The 20,921-nt window shown below is 42.5% G+C and overlaps 1 protein-coding gene across 4 annotated transcripts; it reads right to left on the bottom strand.

Annotated features, from left to right (window-relative positions):
* Window positions 1–10,869: 10,869 nt before the first annotated feature.
* On the bottom strand, window positions 10,870–17,252 carry LOC133890066 (phospholipase D delta-like). 4 transcript variants are annotated; one of them, XM_062330504.1, is made up of 11 exons: window positions 17,010–17,252; window positions 14,910–15,956; window positions 14,297–14,413; window positions 13,464–13,658; window positions 13,066–13,326; window positions 12,904–12,972; window positions 12,606–12,753; window positions 12,055–12,203; window positions 11,777–11,941; window positions 11,490–11,687; window positions 10,870–11,407 (listed from the first exon to the last, which is right to left on the bottom strand). In XM_062330504.1, exons 2-11 carry the CDS (start codon window positions 15,828–15,830, stop codon window positions 11,114–11,116), a joined length of 2,517 nt encoding a protein of 838 aa, XP_062186488.1. In that variant the 5' UTR covers window positions 15,831–15,956; window positions 17,010–17,252; the 3' UTR covers window positions 10,870–11,113. The 4 variants fall into 4 exon arrangements, with proteins under 4 accessions (XP_062186488.1, XP_062186487.1, XP_062186490.1 ...); XM_062330503.1 differs by having other exon boundaries at window positions 14,910–17,252; XM_062330506.1 differs by lacking the exon at window positions 17,010–17,252 and having other exon boundaries at window positions 14,297–14,424; window positions 14,910–15,046.
* Window positions 17,253–20,921: the final 3,669 nt, after the last annotated feature.

Below are 20,921 nucleotides of genomic sequence, written 5' to 3'. Positions count from 1 at the left end.
GGATTGCCTAAAACATCTCACAGGTATGACTCAATTTGGGTCATTGTGGACCGGTTGATCAAGTCAGCTCATTTCTTGCCCATCAAGACCACATACTCAGTCAAGCAATATGCAGAGTTGTATCTCACTCGGATTGTTTGCCTTCATGCAATTCTGAAGAAGATTGTCTCCGATAGAGGCACTCAGTTCACCTCTCATTTTTGGAAGAGCCTTCATGAAGCCATAGAATCCGAGCTTTTCCATAGCATCGCATATCATCCTCAGACCGATGGTCAAACTAAGAGGGTGAATCAAATTCTAGAGGACATGCTCAGAGCTTATGTTCTCACGTATGGGAGTAGGAGGGAGATTTGCTTGCCATTTGCGGAATTCTCGTACAGCAATAGCCATCAAGCAAGCCTTGGAATGTCGCCATTTGAGGCTATCTATGGTTGAAGATGTCGAACATCATTGAATTGGACCGAATTCGTTGAAAGAGCTCTTCTAGGCCTAGATTTGGTCAAAGAGGTAGAAGAGCATGTTCTGTCTATTCGCAAGTGTCTTCTCACGGCCCAGTCTCGTCAAAAGAGCTATGTCGATCATCGTCGGCGTGAACTTATGTTCAAAATTAGAGACTTTGTGTATCTTAAGGTTTCTCCCCTCTGAGGAATGCAGCGCTTCCAAATAAAGGGAAAATTAGTGCCCCGTTGTGTGGGCCCTTTTTAGATTGTTGGTCGACATGGTGAAGTGGCTTGTCAGTTAGAGCTACCTTCATCCCTCTCTGTCGTACACAATGTCTTCCATGTCTCACAATTGAAGAAATATCTTCGAGTCCCCATCAAAGTCATTGAAGTGGTGATTCAAGAATTGCAACCGGATCTATCTTATTGCGAGCATCCAATTTACATTCTTGATGAAGCCCAATGGAAGATGTGACGTCAAGCTATTAAGTTCCTCAAAGTTCAATGGAGTAATCACTCTGAAGATGAAGCAATGTGGGAACATGATGATCGGCTTCGTTTCGATTATCCTGAGTTCTTCTCCCACCTGTGAGTGCTACTTTAGTATTGTTCCTCACAGTGTGGAATATTGATATTCTTTGAATCTTTCCATTACTACGCAATAATGAGGTTCCTAGATTCATCATACTCTTCCCACCTGTGAGTGCTACTTTAGTATTGTCACATCCCATATCCATAATCACGTAATTAAGCATAATCATGCTTCTTAAGCAATATGCTTAATTTTGTGTAATTTCAATTTTTAACACTGGTGCACTTCGTTTTGAGTCAAGTGGATGAGAGAAAGAAAAATTGAGACAGAAAAGAAAAGAATTTGCAGTTAAAATGCACTTCTTTCTCTAGCACGTGGTCCCCACTGGAGTGGGCAAACAACTCTCTCCTTCTCTCCACTTGGGCAGAAGCCCACACCCTCTCTCTCTCCATCCCTCACCCATGCTCCTCCCTCTCCAACTAGTCAAGGCAAGGAGCAGCTCCCCTCTACCTCTCTCAAGCACTCTCTCTTTCTCCCCCAAAATCCCACCTCAAGAGAACGAATCAAGGTATGCATGTGGTACTCACGCATTCCCTAGCTCACAAGCTTCTCATCCATCCAATTCATCTTCATTTTTCCTAAATGATTCGAGCCATTCTTGACTCATTTTGGTGTTCTTGGTGAAGCACAAGGAGCACTGGCGTTCTTCCTCTTCACGAGCTTTTCCACCTTTCCCCGATGGTCTCCAAGCTCGGCAAAGCATCTTGGTTGAGTCTCCTAGGCTCCCATGGCATAGATACATGTTTTGGTCGGATGAATCCCGAATTTGGAGCTAAGGTTATGAAGTTGGCGTGTTCTTGAGCTTTGAAGTGAATTAGAGGGATTTTGGTGATATTTGAGTTAGAAATCGAGTTGCTAGGTTGCTGAGTGAATTCTAAACTCTATAAAGTATCTCAAATATATTTTCCTTTGGTTTGGAGAGGCTCGCAAATCAAACTAGCCTAGTTTTCCCCTCGGGTTGCTCTCTGTAGAAATCCGGATACTCCGAATAAAAGTCCGTATAGTCTGGACTTCCCAGGGAAAACCCCCCTTATTTTGTAGTTGAAAATCGTTAGGGTTTAGTGTGCAATTTGAATCTAGAACCCTCTGTATAGTGTATGTGAATGTCTATGTAGCATAGATTCAGCATGCAAGTCACATCGATCGACAAAACGGCACAAACACGTTCTCCGTAGAAAGTTGGAGAGTCTGGAGAAAAGTTCAGAGACTCTGGAACAACACGTTCTCTATAGAACCCTGGAGAGTCTGGAGAATTATCTGGAGACTCCACAGTTCGGAGAGTCTAGATAATTATCCAAAGACTCTGCAACCCGGATAGTCCTTAGAATTGCCCCGAGTCTCCAATATTGTTAGATTGCGAAGTTTGTTATTTCTTTGCATGTCTTACACTTTTAACAAGTTTTTATGCATTTCGTAGCATACATTGTCGCACTTCATTCATGCTCATCAATGCATGTTTTCTTCTTTAGTGAGCGAAGAACCGGCATGTGATGCGGGCGTGGTTGAAGACGACGCCAATCTCCCCAAATTTTGTGAGTGTTGCACGGGTTGCATTAGGTGGTCACCTCAGCAGCGGCAAGCATCTAAGCATACTTCTCCATTCATTTGGATCATATGTGTCTAGTGTGATAAATATGCTTTATATACGTTATGCATGTGTCTAGTGTGATAAATATGCTTTATATACGTTATGCATGTGTTCGAGTCGATGTCGGATATAATTGATGTTTATAAGCAAGTATGTTACTTTGGTCAAGTATAGATGCTCACTTATGTGTATGTCAGATTTGCTTTCGCATATGAAATATACTTAACCATGTGGCCGCATCCTCGCTAACATCCAAATGCATAATTCTTGGTATCGGGCTATTTATAAGTACCCATTATGAATTAAGTCTTGCGCGTATCTTCGTACCCACACTGTTATTTCAGCTGCTACCGGCAAGGAGGAATTGGTCTTTGGCTACTTCACACCTGTCGAGAGTGGTGGTGGGCATGAGTAGGCAGCTGCTTGGAGGTCGTAATTTTGTAACGGAGTCTAAAGGTATATGGCTTTATCCTTCTTTTGTTGTATAGTCTTTAGTCTTCCGCTGCGTAGTTTCTTTTATTGGTTAGGAGTTGAGTTATTTTTTATCTTCTCCTAGCTCTCTTTTACTATAAATTATAATAACTTGGTAAATGCTTAAGAATATGTAATCTAATGTTAATTACTTGCTTTTTATTAAGCTGTGTTGTGATGTTAAATGTTGAAAATGCATGCGTTCTTATTTTGGGCACAAAACATATGCCAAGACAACTAGGATAGTATTCCGATTAGTCATGAGAGTCCTGATTAAGAAAATGATTGGTTTAATGACTAATTGAAATATTATTTGGACGGTTCCTCACATCTAATATATTTAGTTGCAAGAACAGTGACCATATCTAACCGTTGTGTTGCGATGCCGTTGTGCAATGCTAATCAAGCATGAAGGGAAGAGTATGGATAGCCGACCTAAAGGTAGCCATTTGTCGATTGAGAAGGCTATCCATCCTGAAGGTAGCCATTTCTCGATTGAGAAGGCAATTTTGTGTCCCGATCCCAGCGCACATTTGGTGGAATATTGTACTATTTGTATCTGTTCGTGAAGCATTCGCGAAACCGGTGTTGCTGAAGCTGAGTATTGGCAAAACCATTTGGTGGAATATTAGACCGCAAGTATGTCTCCATGAAAATAGTTTTGGCAAAACCATTTGAAATTTGGTTCTTCTGAGTTTGAGAGAAATTAACATCGGTGGGGTGGGTGACTAGTATATGGTACTATGCCAGTTATTCAGCGGATTGACAGACGTCTGCCATCCCAACCAGTTAATATCTTTTGTTGCGGTAATAGCCATGCAAATGTTTTGCATTTTGGTTGGGCTTTCGCTTTCCATAGTGCCCCCATATCACGCTTTCGTAAGGACGCGTGGAACTGAACCTTATAAGCGCTATTAACCGTGTACCATCCATGTGAGGTCCATCTCCAGGATATTGAATCTGATTGTTCCTCCACGAGTTGTAAGTGCCTAACTTTTCCCATAGTGAAGCAATTTGTGATAACTCCTCCTTAGTTGAGATTTCCCCAATGTATGATAACCAATGATGATCTTGTAGTCATTGTTTGACCTTAAAGTTTTTTCTCTTCGACTTTGTAAAGATGAGTGGCGCAATGTTTCTTGGAGCTTGCCCATGTATCCAACTTGAGTTCCAAAAATCAGGCTTTTCTCCATTTCCCACCGTAACAACTGTGGATGCATTGAAGAGCGCACAGTCTGCTTGATCACTTGGAAGAGGGAGACCCTTCCAAAGGCGATCATCATTCTACCATTCGAACAATACCATCGAACCCTCAAGGCCCGAGCACATCTTTGAAGGTCTGTGATGCCAAGACCTCCCAGTTCTTTCGGTTTTGTGACAGTTGGCCAGTTCACAAGGCAATGACCTCTGCAAACCTTGTCCGATTCTTCCCCCTCCAAAGAAAGCTTCGTCGTATGCGGTCTATTTTCTTTTGCAACCAATTTTTGTAAAGGGAGGACAGTCAGGTGGTATGTAGATTGCGAAGATAAAACAGTCTTGACCAAAATCTCTTGCCCTGCCATTGTGAAATGTCTGCCTTGCCATCCTAATAATTTGCTCCCAATATTGTCTATAAGGGGCTGAACATTTATCCTTATAAGTTGTCTTGTGTGGAGCGGTAAGCCGAGATATTTGCACGGGAAAGTGCACACCTTTCCTTGGAAACCGACTAAAAGCTCCTCAAGATCAATATCACTTCAACATATAGGGTAGATTTCTGTTTTTTGCATGTTTGTCACTAGCCCTGAACATTTGCCAAAAATTTCCAAGATTCGTCGAAGGGCGATTAGTTCATTCCTGTCCAGGGCAGCAAAGCTGGCTGCATCGTCCACATAAAGGGAACAACGGAGATTTGCCACTCTACGCAATATAAGCCTAAGAAAGTTCTTGTTCACTGCGTCAGCTATGATTCTTTGGAGAGGATCAATTGCTAGGATGAATAGCATGGGTGAGAGCGGGTCACCCTATCTAAGCCCTCGGGCATGTCCGAATTTTGGTCCGGGGATCCCAATTACAATAATTCTGGTGGAGGCAGTTGCAAGCAAAGCTGAGATCCAATCTCTCCATCTCTGTCCGAATCCCATCACCTATAGGACTTCAATCAAGTATGGCCAGTTGAGTGAGTCAAAAGCTTTAGCGATGTCAAGTTTAATGAAAAGAGCCAGATGCTTGGATTTATGCAACTCCAGGGTAACTTTTTGGACATACAAAAAATTTTCACGTATGCGCCATCTCTTTATGAACGCACTTTTACTTATTGGCACCAGCTCATTGAGATGGGGTGCTAATCTGTTGGCCAGCAATTTCGTGATTAGCTTAGAGAAGCTGTTGATCAAGCTTATGGGCCTGTAATCACCCACAGAAACGACTCCATTCTTTTTGGGCAGCAAAACAATGTTCACATCGTTAATGAGATAAAACTTGTCTGAGCCCAATCTGTGGAAATTGTTCAAAGCCTCCATTAAATCTCCCTTGATGGTTTCCCAGTAGGCTTTGTAGAACAAACCTATAAATACATCCAGCCCTGGTGCCTTTTCCGAGTGCAAGTCTTTTATAACAGAGGATATCTCCTCCTCTTCAAAAGGGGCTTCTAAATCTGTCAAGTCGTGTGGTTGATAGTTGAGAGTATCCCAATTGATTGCAAGCTCCCTTGATTTGTTTGTTCCCAGGTGATCGGCAAAATTGTTTAAATAGCAAGGTCTCCTTATGGTTGTGTGAGATTGCAATCTCCTCGCTAGAGGTAAGGACTGGGATGAATTTTTTTCTTCTCCTTCCATTTGCTTTGATGTGAAAAAATCTTGTGTTTGCATCTGATTTCTTGATCGTAATCATTCGCGAATGTTGTCTCGTGCGAGCTTTCTCCATTGCAGCCAGACCAGGGATTCTTCCTTTGAGCCATGATTTGAGATTTCTCTCCACTTCTGACAACACCCGCGATTCTTGCGCAATATTGAGCCTGTGAATAACTTCACGAGCAATGAGGAAGCGCAACTTTATGTCACCAATATGTTATTTCTTCCACACCTTGATTGCTTTTGTTGTACAATTTAGCTTGACAAGCATCTAAAGAATGACTTCAGAGATGAGCACTAGTTGTTGCCATGCCTCCGAGACCGTCTCACCAAAACCCAACACCCCCACCCAAAAGGATTCACGTCTGAATCCGTCATATTGGTGTAAGAGATTCTCTCCATTGAGGAAGAGCGCACTATGATTAGATTCACTAGATGAGAGAGCTGAGAGATAAGCCACAGGGAAAAGCAAGTCCCAGTCTGCTAAACAAAAAAAAAATGGTCAATTCTTGTCGTGGTTGGATTATCTTGACCATTGCACCAGGTGAACCGATGCCCGTGAAGCTCCATCTCCTTGAGACTCATGTTGTCGATCGCTTTCTCGAATTTTCTCATCATGCACAGATTTAGATGGTTGTTATTCTTGTCCTAGGCTTGATAAATGAGGTTGAAATCCCCATTGAGCAGCCATTCTGGTTTCATGAGTGGCACCAAGGAAACAAGTTCCCCCAGGAAGATGGACTTTTCTTCATCACTTTGTGGTCCATACAATGTGGTAAGAGACTAAGATTTGTTTTTAGCTGCATAGTGATGGTAACGTAGATGGTGTGTTCAGTGGCATAGGGATTTGACGAAGTTAGGAAAGTGTAGCGAAAATGGCCCTATTAGGCCATGATTGTGATTTTGATGATTAATGAAAACATAGTCATTGAGATTAACATGTTTGTCAAGAATATATGTTAGTAGGTCTCATGGATGCAATATATGAAGAAGCCACCGCAGCCAGGACAAAAATTGATTGAATTGGAAAAAGTCTCAAAGAAATTATTCTCACCAGAAGGTCCGGTGCTAGAAGAATTGCACTCACTGGAGCATTATGTCTAGAGGCAGTTTGCCTCATCGGATAATCCGGTGATAAAGAGTGTACATCCTGGAGCAATTCTGTCAGAAGGAGTCAAAGTGGATTACACTCACCGAAAGGTCCGGCGATCAGAAGAGATGTACACCGGACTAATTCTTGCAGAGAAGAATCCAAGCGCAGAAGATCGAATATCTACTCATCGGGCCCGATGATGAAGTGATGCACACCGGAGGCTTCACCAGAGCATTTAATAGAAAGTGTGGAAAATCCAGAAAAGGAGAAGTTCAACAACGGAAGGTCCGGTGATGAAGATAATGAACACCGAAATAATTTACACAGAGAGGCTGTCGAAGATGAGAAAGCTCAAGTGTACTCATCGGATAGTCCAGTGATGGATTGAAGATTACACTGGATAATCCGGTATTCAGAAGAACTCTGAGTGGAGTTCCAATAGCTAGTTTCTGAGAATGTATACACCGGATGGTCCGGTGCTTGTACCTCTATTAACACCGGATTATTCGGTGTTCACAGAATATGTGAGCCATTGGGATAACGGCTAGTCCGCGGGGTTGAGGCTATAAATACCTCTCCACTGATTCATTTGAAGGCGCTGGAGTCTAGAGAAACCCTTGTACACCTAAGAAGACATCCAAGCCATCCAAGAGCATAAAATGTTCATCTAAGGCAACTAAGTGCACCATTAGTGAGTGATTAGTGCTTATAGGCCTAGAAAGAAGAGTTGCTATGTGCTGCAACCTAGAGTGTGGATCAAGGAGTGATCCAAACGTGTACCAAGAGATACGCCGGCACCTTGGATTCTTTGTGACTCGCCGGTAACTTGTTGACCCTCTGACTTGGTGTGGAGCGGTGACAAGAGGATTGTGTGGGACATGGAGGCTCTCGTCTTTGTGACTAAAGCTCCGAAGTGAAGACGGTGTTCAAGTGACCGAAAGAGAGGTTAGTGGTGAGACCTCGCCTTAGTGGCTTGGTGGCTCGTCGTGCTTGAGGCCTTATCTTGGTGACTTAGTATCTCAAGAGACTTGATGACCGGGAGCATATCCTTTCTGGAGCTCCAACGTGGACTAGGGGTGACTTTTGTGCCACCGATATCACGGGATAAAAATCTCTCGTGCCGAGTTTGTCTCTCAATCTCATTACGTTTTTGCATTTACTTACTTGCAATTTACCTTGTAATTCTCTTAAATGGTAGAGTAGACACACTAGATAAGCCTAGAGATCATTTAGATAGAAATTGATATAGGCTTATCTTGTGAAAGTTTTAGAGTCAAAAGTTTTAAGTGTTCTAATTCACCTCCTCTTAGGACGTCCTCGATTCTCTTCAGAAAGTTTCATTGCATGCCAGCAATATGCCCCCGCTTGCACCATTCACAACAAGTCAACATAATTTGAAATGAAACTCAGCCCTAAAGTCTCAAATACCAGAGTATCGGCCCATTCTTGAATTTTAGTTTCTTGTAAGCAGATTATGGTCGCTCTGGACGACATTACCAGGTTGTGGATGCTCGCTCTCTTTGCTAGCAAATTTAGTCCCATGACATTCTAGCACAAAATTTGATAGTTACGTTGCGACATTTAAACTGAGGGCAGCAACATATAACAAGCTGCCATCGATGACACACAGATACAAAGCAGGTACACCAGAAGATATAGATGATCCTGGCCGCTTGAAAGGCATGATGGCGGATCGCAACGCACTATCCACTATTAGGCAAAGGCAGTTACTAGATATAGCAGAACTGGACGACAATGCAGAACAACAAAACAATGCACCACAAATGCTAGGGCCATAAAGGATGGCTTTGCAATACTTGACATGAGAACAGACTAAACAACAAACTAGAAACGGCCAGATCTTGGAACTGGAAACGAAACATAACAACTGAAGCTGGTAGAATTGCAATCGTCGCTCCATGACATGCGTTGGCCACGAAATGATCAGTTGAGAACGACATATTAGGCTGGAAGCCCCACCGTCGTGACTGGCTCCGCGGGCACGACCCTTGCCTTACCATTCTTCTTCGGCAGGTGTTTCCCCTTGTCGACGAGGACCTTGATGACCTCACAAGCTTCCTTGATGAGAGGTTGCTCGAAGCGCTGTGAATAAGAGGCCAAAAGATCAGCATCAGAACATGGAGGGGATTCCGGAGATCCTATTCTTTTTGTCAAGATTTCCTGCGCGAGCTGTAGATGGCCTATGCCCTGAATGTTTATTTGGCTAATCTGTTGCTGCGCCTAGGAGAGCTAGAGAGACTAGGCTCCTGGATGTTGGAGAGGATAGAAGAAGCGGCTGGAGTGGAAACGATAAGTGGGGGTTGCAAGGGTGTAGTGATCGAGTTAATGAAATCATCAAAGGTGAGCACATCAGCTGCAACATTAGTTGATTGCATCTGCTGTGTGCTTTGAGGTGGTAAGCATACTTGATCCCAGCTCTCAGAAATCTGCTGCTGGAAGGAACTACAGGTAGTACCTGGGTGTTGTCCTCCACCAAAGCGACTGCAGTAGGGTCAGTGAGTGCATGGCAGTCTCCCTCTTGCGCAGGCAGGACCACCGCCTGAGAAGGGGTGTGCACCGGAGAAGGTGCCAGGGAGCTGTCAAGGCAGGGCCGGTCCGGAGGGAGCGGGGTCGAGCGGTGCGACCGCTTCGGGCCCCTAAAATCCAAAAGTTTCATATGTATATGTATAGTGTATATATCGGTTAAAAAATAAACTGAAAAAATTAGATCTGGACGATTTATATTTAATAATAGATTTTATTTTTAATCTCGCTCCGGGCTACCAAAATATCAGGACCGGATCTCTGTCAAGGCTCCGAATTGAATCTCTTGATCCTGCCAGCGCCTGCCCATCTTGGACAGAAGAAAGGTTGGGAGGTCCATCGGAGACAGCTGCAACATCCACGGCATGAAAAGGAGGAATGGTCGGGGGGTCCACAGCTGCAACATTCACAGGTGAGTAGAGGAGGACCGAAGGCTGTCTGATGGACCCTGCACAAGAAAGGGAGTCCAGCTCAACCAGCATAGGGTCAAAAGCATCAGGGCTTGAGTTGGAAGACATGACAGGGAGGAAGTCAATTGAAGTGTAGAGACCTCCATAAGACAACAGGCGGTGAGCAGGACGTCGTGGCGTGCACACCGTAGCAATCGGCGAGGCCAAGGAGACTTTCTTGCGCCATACTCTTCTGAACTAAACAGCATTACAGTTGTGGCGCTGCAGTACCAAAAAACTAAACAGTAACACTAGTAGTACTCCGGATTAAAGTCTCCAAAGTTAGTGATCTTGCCCAATGTCTGGCACGAGATTGCTGTGAACATTCTTCTATGAGCGCTGAAATTTAAACTTTCAGATTCGGTTTGATTATTACAACGCGGTAACGAGCCCAAACCTTAACTCGTATCGCAACACTGGAGCTACGGCATTGCTTTGTAACACCCAGTGTTTCATCTTCTTTCACAATAGCAAAATTCACTAAAAGTTTAAACTTTTTAGTTGCAGTTGGTTTAGGTTAATCTAAATTTTGTGCCGATTCAAATTGAACCTAGAACAAATTTGAATTCCAAAAACAAACTCTCAAATAAAAAAAATGTCTGACCAGCGTCGAGAATCAGTAGCTCTGTTTTTAATCGGAAAAAGGATCATCCTTCATGGCATTTCACTTCAATCAGTTGTTTCCAAATGCTGCCCCGCAGCATGAATGCTTTCAAACAACCATTTTCTTAAATAGGTTCCTATTTGTGTGAGTATATTATCCCTGCATGCGTCGGACTTGTACTTTCCTGACTTCAGTTCCACGGGGGATCTTGGAGTTTGTCTATCAACTAGCTAGGTTATTATTACAATCTTTGAAACCAACATATCAAACCAAGATAGCATTGAGCCCCAACCAAATTGCAATGCACAAAGGACATAGTATTACGCAAAATAATATCGCTCACAGCCTCTTTCATCATATATACATAAAATAACCTTAATGCTAAACACCAGACGTTAAATTTCGCAAGTTCCAAGCGCTAGTTGCACCGCTTTAATTGATTCGGACGAGCACCTTAAACTCCCAGCGCCACCTTCGAGCTTCTTCAAGCTCCAGCCACGTTCACGTCGTCAGCGCGTTGGGGAGGGAGGAGTGCGTGCCGAGCACCTTGCCGCCGACGTCCGGGAAGCTCTCTTGCCCGCGCAGCGGTCCCAACCTCCCGTCCTGGTCGACCCTCACGGGGTACTTCAAGAGGTGGCCCCTCGTCTCCACCATCTCTGGCGAGACGTAGCACGCCCAGTTATCGTCCGCCATCTGGTTCACCCGCCGCACGCACTCCGCGGACTCCGGCCGCTGGAAGCACTCCTCCACCGTGCCAAGGTGCTCCGCCCAGAGAGACATCCTGTACCCGTACACCTGCAGGTCAACAGCAATGGTTATGAGCTGAAGTTCTTGTCAATTATTGTGCAATGAGTTTCGCAGGGTGAAGAGGGCGCGCCTGTCCTCGTGGAGGGCTGCTGCTTCCTGCCCAGCTGTAGTGAGGCTGGTAGGCACCCATGGCGATCTCGGTGTCCCGTGACCCGTCCATGGACCTCTGGTTTATGTTGGCTGATCCGATGAGAACGTACTCATCGTCGACAATCATCCCTTTCGAGTGTACGTAGATCATGAACCTCCTGAACTTCTGGGCCAACCTCTGGAAGAAAAGGAAGACAGTCTATCCCTATAAAGGAGATCTAATGCCAATATTTGAGCAATCTTATCAAAGAAAAAAAGTGTAGTTACCAGTGTAGAGTTCTCACTGGAATGGCTTGTCGTCGGAACATCATTTGAGACTTCACGCTTACCAAGGCAGTAGAAGTTCAGGTACTCCTGTGGATGGCTTTCATGTAACCCCTCCTTTCGGAGAGCATCGGCGACAATCTTGTACATCATGGACATGGTATGCCCCTTGAAGAGATCAAATGGAAGCAACAAAATGCATCAGGAAGTAAATACAGTGTACCCGATTTTTCAACGTGTCATGCTTGTGGTGAAAACTGTGACAATGACGAGGAACAAACCTGCCAATAGAGGATCTCCTGCATAGCAGCAGTTGTCGGGTTGCCTTCAGGCCACATGGGTATAATAATGTAAGCTGCAAATCGCTCCCTTGCCTTAATCTTTCTTGCAATCTTTATGGCCAATTCAATTGGTATTAGGTTCTCAGCACCTGTTTCCACAAGAATATTCAAAACATAATCTGCATTGGCTCTTGACTTACAAAAACACATCACATGGTATTCACTGCATATAGTAGTTCTTTTTGGCCACCTTTTCCAATCAAACCAGTCATTTTATTGTTTTTTTTTTTTTTTACCTCAGACAAGTTGCAAAAAGTTCAACTATTCCTCTGTCAATGTTCAGAAATGCTAAAATAGCTCATTAATTGCTTCCTGTAATAGATCTGAAACTAAACCATGTTTTGTAGTTGAACCTATGAAGCAACGAATATTACACAATCCAAAGGAAGTTCTGATATAGAGGCAAATATCTATTTTATGAAATGGGAGGGTGAAGAACAAAGCTAGAACAAAACAAAAGCAAGTAATGTAGCCGATAGTCAACTTGTTACCTGCACTTCTTTGTGAAGACCAGTAGTACGAAGATCCAATAAAATACTGATTTTCAATATAGATAAAGTGTTGTGCGGATCTTATCGCTTTTACATATGCATTGTGTATGCTCTTGTCTATCTGCAGATTCTTTGCACAGACAAGATTCTGCAAAACAAAGGGTAAAAGACCATCTCACTGCAAGGACCAACCTTTGGACAGAGAGCTTGCATTTCAATTTTAAAGTTAAATTCTAGCCAGTTTCCATGTAAAAAAACACACTCTGTTGCCATTTCAACTTTCTGAAATGGACCATACCTGGGATTCAGCCTCTTGAACAAGTTTTGGGAATCCCTTTACCGAACCTGAATCGATTGACCGGAAAACCTAGCCAAAGAAGGGAAGGTAAACAAACTATCTAAGATCTAATGTAGACAGAGATGGTACATCTTTGATGTCAATATGGATAACTCATCGTACCTGTACATGCCAGTTTTCAGGATCTTTTTCATCGCAAACATGTGCATTTAGTTCATCTGCGGCGGGTGAAACTATCCATGACATCCGATTTATTTTTACCAACGTATCATGATGCCAACTTACAGCTCTTCTGACACTGACTTTCCATTTTGCAGATTTTCTCCATCTCTGTTCGAAGTTTGTCAGTATATCATATGCAGCTGGACCCTCAATTTTGCAATGTAAATCGTGCCATGGCTGTCTGGGTCCATACTTATTAACCTGCGATTGTTGGAAGAAGCAAAATTTTAGTAGGTTGAAATGAAGCTGGCTTTGTCAATACTAGCATAAAAAAATATGTAAGATAACCAACAACATAGTAAGAGAGGAAAAATGAAATTAGATGGTAGAGAACTTACAGGGAATGTGGGATTGTGGAAATCGTCCTTGAAAACAGTATCTAGATCCTTGAAGAGCCTGTGTTCAGGTGTATCATATCTGCCATCACACAAGTCTAGACCACCAATAAAAGCAGTTATTTTTCTGTTGTTTCCTGTGGCTTGGGTGTCTACAATGACACATTTTTGATGGTGAGTAAACAAAGTTCCTACAACCTGGAGAAGAAAATTTGCTTAAAATGCAGTAGAATGTGGTTTTGTGGTATTACAGAACTCAGATGTAAGACTGTAGTGTTATACAAAATTAGTAGTGCCGATGAACACTTAATTTTAACTTCCCCAATCAATAACTTCATTACAAATGCTTCAGTAATCAAATTCAGATAAGAACATTCACCGGTAATATGGATGCAGCATGCTCATATATCAAGTCCACAGATCACTGTTTTATTCTACTCAAGGTTTTCTCCAAGAGAATGTTATAATATACACAATGCTATTTGAGTATTTTTCCTACTGCACACGTAAAATATCTATCCCTCAACTTTTATGTGAAACAAACCAATGAACAAACACGGACATAGTAAAATGCAAGTGGGTATCTTCTGTACAAGGCCAAAATTCATTAAACTCTTGTCATTTACGGCAAAATGCAAGTTCATGTGTAGGCATGTACATTCATTAACCTTTTGGAAGCATAATAAGTAAGATATTAAAGAGTGAAAATGTATAAGATAATATGAGGGGGACAAAGGACTGATAGAAAATAGGGATAGTGCTTCATATGCTGAAACTACCAATGTAGCAATTCAATGTACGAGTCTGTGACCACAAGGGAGAAACAACATCCTCACCTGTTGCTTAAAAATGCTAAGTTTGTTGCTAGCATAGCGAGGAGCCAACACACAATGCACACCTGAATGCCTGAAATATTTCCGAGCTTCCTCATCATGTGTATGCATGAGTCCATCCTGCATTCCACCTACATCATTTCTATCAGACTATTCTTCTCTGAAGAAAGCCGCAAACATGCCCTTGCATTGAAACAAGAACAATAGCAACTGAAACTTTCAGTCTTGGTTCTTTAGGCCTTTATCTTGTCAGCGACCTTATGTAAGGTCAGATAGTTTAACAAATGAAGCTTACCAGTTTGGTTCCTTATGTACTTATCTTGTCAACAATCTTAAGAGAGACACTAGGGACATCGACAATGAGGGAAGAGAATTGCAATCATCAAAATTACTCTTCCTTTTCAGTTACTATATCCATCTTTCACCACCTTTAAATCATTCTCATGTAGTAGTAACATGCAGAGATATTAGACAAGATCATTATCTAGTTCTTATTTGTTATATGTCTACCTATTGACAGCCATTTGCGTGATAACAGTGAAGTAACTTTGATATATAGCCATTTCACGGAAGTAGCAAATGAAGAGATTCTGGGGGTGCAAAGAATAAAGCCTACCGTTTTCAAAAGGAATTTGTCATGTGATGTTTTGTCATCCCAAAGCAACACGATAACACGGACTCCTTCTTGAACTTTGCTCCTCAAAAGTTCCCCTATGGTTAATGGGGTTCCATTGGGAAAAGGTTTTGTTGATTCCCTTACAAGCTTGACAGGGTGATATAGGGACCAGCCGATTATGTAGATAAGGTGATGAGCCTCAATAATGGCATGGCAAATATCTTCCCAGCATTTGTTTTGTTCATATGTCCTCCCACCATCAATTTCAATTTGAGGTCGGAAATCGTCAGGAACATGAGCATCTTGATATAGAGTGACCCTACCACCCTTCCTAAGAGGAAAATAAGCATTTGGAACACCAACACTCTGACCACCATCAGCACCAACTCCATCCTTGTATAATGGATTCTGCTCAATTGGCTTATACTGGATAGACAAATGCAACTCAGGAGATGGCTTCATAGGATTACTGTACTGACCAGCAATTGGAAACCAGCCACTGACCATATCCCCTGTTGTGATGTGTTCAACAGGTATTGAAGCCGCACCAATAAGCTCTGCCCCAAAAACATCATTGTCCTTTACATGAAACTCAACTCTGCTAACTGAATGAGCAACTTGAATGTAGAAGTGTTCATCCCATTTAGGGTTCTCCGAGTTCGCAATGACTCGAGTTTGTGCCACCGTTGCTCCTGAGAGGCAAACTGAAACATACGGATCACTAGTAATGATCTTTCTCATGTCTGGGTGTGGATCAGAATTCCCACATTCAGTGCTGCAAGCTCCATACCCAGTGAAGCATTTTCGCATCCTTTCAGTCATGAGATCCATATTGGGTAGGCATTTTGCTTCAACTATCTGTATGTCCAATTCTCCATGTAAGAGCATACTTGCCCCAGATTCAGCAGAGTTTTTCCCCATTTTATCAAGGCAATGAGAAAAATCCACCAGATTTTATCAGAGTGTTGTTACCCTGGAGAACACATCCTTTGCAAGCCAGATCAAATTGAAGGGTGCTGTGATGTTTATAGCTTATGCAAATGATAACTGCAGAGTACACTCATTTTTGAGAAGATGCATTCACAAACAGCCACAAAAACGAAAATAGGAGACATTCTACAATGTTTCCCACAGGGGCCCTGAATCCCTTGGTTGTGCAACAGCATTCAGTTTCAGTTATCTGTTTTTGACGCAAGCTCCAACAGGATTTTAGGAATGTCTAAGTAACATAAGATCCTAATTCCTATCGGCTGGGTTGGGAACATGAGCATTGGATCAAAAAAAAAAAAAAAAAGAGGTGTACCAAATTTCACCAGATTGTATTGGTAATCCTTCCTCCACTTGAATTTTGTTTGTGGAAGCCTAGCAAATTCATAATTCCATATGTTTGTCTAATAACTTCCTAGTCTCATTTAATAGACTGAACCTAGTTCACAAATCCAGTTTTGTAAACAACTTTTACTATCCAATTTGTTTGTATCAGCAATCCATCCGTAGCAAGAATCTGATTCCGCGATCATAATTAGCAACGCAGTCAAATCAATATATTTAGCATCTTAGTATAAATTAGGGATCTGATTATGCAAGAGTAAAGGCAAAAGAGAGCGTTACGATGCAATTTAGAATCATTACGGAGCTGCTAATTCATGTAGTACTACTTGATAACAGAATATCATCTGAACCTGTTTAGGTTAACCAACATATTCCAAGCCACTGTCATTTCACAAAGATTGAACCAATTCAAGGCCCCACGCCCCGAATTTCATTTCCTTAGCCTCTGTGATTAAGCCATTTGTGTAATCAAGCGAACCAATTTACTTCTCACAATTACCTAACCAAGCTCCTGTATCCATATGGCTGGAGGAATGGCCTAGGTTATTAGAGGATTTTCTTTTCTTTTCAATTTGGCTAAGATGAATCAGAGGATTTACCGACTCTAACAACACAAACGCACAAATTATACGGCAAAGAAGCGCATTGTTACAAAGGGTACAGGTAAGGACAGACTTGATTCAAAAAAGAAAATGAATTGATCCTGACGATGGGCCTTGCACATTCACATGCAGTAACCAATTTAATACTAGGAGAAAGAAACACTACCTCATCGGAGGCGGGAGACGCGCCAGAGAGAGAAAGAGAGAGAGGGTGGGCGAGCGAGAAGAGGAGAGGATGGGCGAACTGATTAATGCGCCGGTTGGACATCTGCGCGCTGCGCGGAGTTGGCGGGGCAACGAGCGACGCTGGGGGCAGGGTGCGCGGGGGAGGCGCGTGGACCGGCCGGGCGCTCGTGGCGCTAGTTCGTGTCCCGAGCTCGCCGGGCAGACGAAGGGTGCGGCGCCTCGTCTCGACCTCCAGCTTTGAGGCTGCCTCCTACACCGTAAGATTGTAGGCATCTGGTGTGACATGCGGGACCTCTGCTTTCTGGGGCCCACGGGTCGGCCTCTCGTTCGGTTGCTTTTACAATGATCCACTTGTAGAAACTTTTTTTTTCTTTTGGAATTGTAGAGACCTTTTTTTTAAGAAATGTTTTGGAGGCTTGGCGCCAAAGATAGTCTTGGCGAGGGACCAAGGTATAGCTCTTGATGGAAGGTATAGCTCTCGTTGGTTCCTCGCTGCTGCCAACTTTTCTCCCGATGGCTGGAAGCCTGGAAGGTAGGGTTGCTTAGGGTCTGTTTGTTTCAGCTAGAGATTCTGAAAAGCAGCTTATAAAAGCTGGATTGTTAAAAGCTGGATTGTGAAAAGCTGGATTGTGAAAAGCTTTTAGACTGTAGATTCTAAAAAAATTTAATGGACAGTTTAGTAAAATGGACTTTCACAATCTATCAAAAGCTGAGAAAAACCAGCTTCTCAGATTATCACAATCCAACCAGCAGATTTTAAAAAGCTATAACCAAAAGCTGCCTGTTTGTTTCAGCTTCGGATTATAAAAGCTAAAAGCCAGAATCCGAAGCTGAAACAAACAGGGCCTTACTTCCACGTTTCGTTGTTGTGGGTGCTAGTGCATCTGCCGAAGGATTCGGTGCGTTCAGAGGCGCGCGGTTCAGCCTCGTTTCATAGGTTCAAGCTGGGCGAGGCTCTAATGTCGGCCTGAGCTCGTTCATGGGTTTTGAGCCCATCAGGTTAGCCAGGTAAAACAACAAATACTCGCTTATCTGTTCTACGTGTTTATGGACCCTTAATGGAACTCTTCCTAATGTTTTGAGTTACCATTTTAGATAATATTACCACATACTTAAATTTGTTGAAGTGATTAATCTTAACTATGCTATTGACACTAAGTTGAAGTATGCTTGGCTCACAAGCCAAAACGAGCCAGCTCACACTCCCAACTCGTTAATATTAATAAGATAAGCAAACAAATGAGCTTTTAGTGTTAGAATTATTGGGACCGATTCATGTAATTATTCCTAATAAATCTCAAAAGCTTATATTGTGAAGAGGTGGCCTATGTTGAGACTCACCCTCTATTAGTATCATATTGCTAATGAAGGTGGAGGTGGAGGTGGGGGGTTTTCCCCATATATATAGACAAGGATCCCACCTCTTTGCGAACATGAAAATTAGACTGCTAATTGAGAGTAATCCTAAAATTGGGAACGCTCTCATTATGTGAGTCTATATAAGAGTTAAGGCTTTTGCCTCTTTCTCTTTTTGTTGTGCTGCCGCTGTAGTCTACTCCATCCTGGTGTCGGCATGCACTGGCAACCGGGAGAGCAGGTCTTCGAAACCCTCGCTCTTAAGATCTTACACTGGCAGAGGACGAATAAAGTTTTTAGGAAGCATTCCGCGCGACTGCTCAAATTCTTCACCACAGCTAGTCTTCCTGGTCGCTTGGGCGCTGCTTGCTGTCATTGTCAACAATTTCGGCGCATTGTCAACAGGATCGATCGTGCCATCAACACGGTACAACCAGCATCTTCAGCAATCTCCACAGCGCAGGATGAGTACATAAAAAAATCATGTTACTCGTATTTTATTTCCTGTGATTTCTAATTTTGAGTATAATAGATCTAGTCATTTGTTGTGCTTTCGTACACATGTCTAGATTATGCTCTGGTAATATGATCATATCAGTTTATCAGTTTCTGCTCATGAATTATTTATGGATTAAATTAAACATAAAAGTATCTTATATTCCAACAATCTAAAAACCTTATTGTAGGCACTTAGGTTTATCAATGGCTGGTTTTGTCGATGCACTGAGGCCAGATAAGTTTTCTGTTGTGTACTTTAAGAAATGGCAAGTCAAGGTCACTCAGTAGCTGATGGCTATGAATGTCTACTGGGTGGCTAAGGGCAAGCTGGAAGGAACCCTTATTACTGAGCAGGAAAATATGTTCACGGATGCCAATACACTCTTTGTAGGATGCATTCTTAGCGTTCTTGTGACCGTTTTTGTGATGTGTATATGCACATACAAAGCACGAAGGAGTTGTGGGATACACTGAATGCTCAATTTGGTGCATCAGATGTAGGAAGTGAACTGTATATTATGGAGCAGTATCATGACTACAAGATGGTTGAAAATCGCTATGTCATTGAGCAGGCTCATGAGGTTCAGTGCATCATGAAGAAACTCGAACTCCTCAAGATCAATGTACCCGACAAGTTTGTGGCTGGAGGCATCGTTGCCAAGTTACCTCCTTCGTGGAGAAAGTTTGCCACTGTTCTAAAGCACAAGAGATAAGAGATCACTGTTGAGAGTTTGATCGCGTCTCTTGATGTTGAGGAGAAAGCTCGGGCTAAGGATGTGAGTCTAAAAGGAGGTGAGGGACAGACTAGCGCCAATATGATGCAAAAACCTTTCCACAACAGGAACAAAGGGAAAGATAATAAGCCAAACAAAACTACCACCTTCAAGAAGAAGAAGATGAACACAGCAAAACTGTCTTGCTTTGTGTGCGGTGAGATTGGACATTTCGGCAAGGATTGTCCAGACCGCAAGGGAAGAAAGGCTCTACAAAAGTAGAACTCAAAGACTGCTAATGTGGTGACTATTAGCAAAGCTGGAAACGGAGCTGCAGGGTATGAAAATTTACCCTCAGTGTTTTCAGTATTTCAGTCTACTAATTGGTGGATTGATACAATGGCCAATGTTCATGTGTGTGCTGATATCTCAATGTTCTAATCTTATCATGTCGTCTATGATTCTTCCGTCCTATTGGGGAATGGGTCACATGCTTCTGTTCGTGGTATTGGCACGGTAGATCTGAAGTAAAAGTTTACTTCGGGAAAGATCATGCAGCTAATGAATGTGTAGCATGTCCCTACAATGAACAAGAATCTAGTTAGCGGCTCCCTTCTTTGTAGAGACGGGTTTAAGTTGGTGTTAGAGTCTAATAAAGTAGTAATGTCAAAATATGGATAATTTATTGGTAAAGGCTATGAGTGCGGAGGCCTGTTCCGTTTTTCCCTTTCTGATTTCAGCAATAAGTCTGTGAACTATATTTGTGGCAATGCTAATGATGATGCTAGTGTTTGGCATTCACGGTTATGTAATTTGAATTTTGGTTCTATAACTCAACTTTCCAGCATGAGTTTAATTCCAAATTTTTTCATGGTTAAAGGTTCTAAGTGTCATAGTTGTGTGCAATCAAAACAACCTTGTAAGCCCCACAGGGCAGCCGAGAAGAGAAATTTAGCACCTCTAGAACTCATACATTCAGATCTGTGTGAAATGAATGGTGTGGTGACGAAGGGTGGAAAAAGATATTTCATGACTTTAATTGATGATGCAACTAGATATTGCTATGTTTATTTGTTGAAATCAAAAGATGAGGCTCTAGATCACTTTAAAATCTATAAGGTAGAAGTTGAGAATTAACTAGAGAGAAAGATTAAAAGAATTAGGTTAGATCGTGGTGGAGAGTATTTCTCTAGTGATTTCGATTTATTCTGTGAGAAATATGAGATTATTCATGAGAGGCGACCTCCCTATTCACCCCAATCAAACGGGATTGCCGAAAGGAAGAACCGCACATTGCCTAACTTGGTTAATACCATGTTAGACAC

Source organism: Phragmites australis, chromosome 14 (genome assembly GCF_958298935.1).
Source record: "Phragmites australis chromosome 14, lpPhrAust1.1, whole genome shotgun sequence".
In the NCBI taxonomy this organism is placed as follows: domain Eukaryota; kingdom Viridiplantae; phylum Streptophyta; class Magnoliopsida; order Poales; family Poaceae; genus Phragmites; species Phragmites australis.
Note: the sequence above shows the minus strand (reverse complement) of the source record. Positions and strands in the feature narration are given on the sequence as shown.

Bases quoted from the DNA above. Each gene is read 5' to 3' on its own strand.
- LOC133890066 (XM_062330503.1), bottom strand. From the start codon at position 15,830: ATGGGGAAAAACTCTGCTGAATCTGGGGCAAGTATGCTCTTACATGGA. The intron at 13,327-13,463 runs GTAAGTTCTCTA...CAACAATCGCAG, and splicing joins TCCACAATCCCACATTCCCT to GTTAATAAGTATGGACCCAG. The intron at 11,408-11,489 runs GCGCGCCCTCTT...GTTGACCTGCAG, and splicing joins GCAGCCCTCCACGAGGACAG to GTGTACGGGTACAGGATGTC.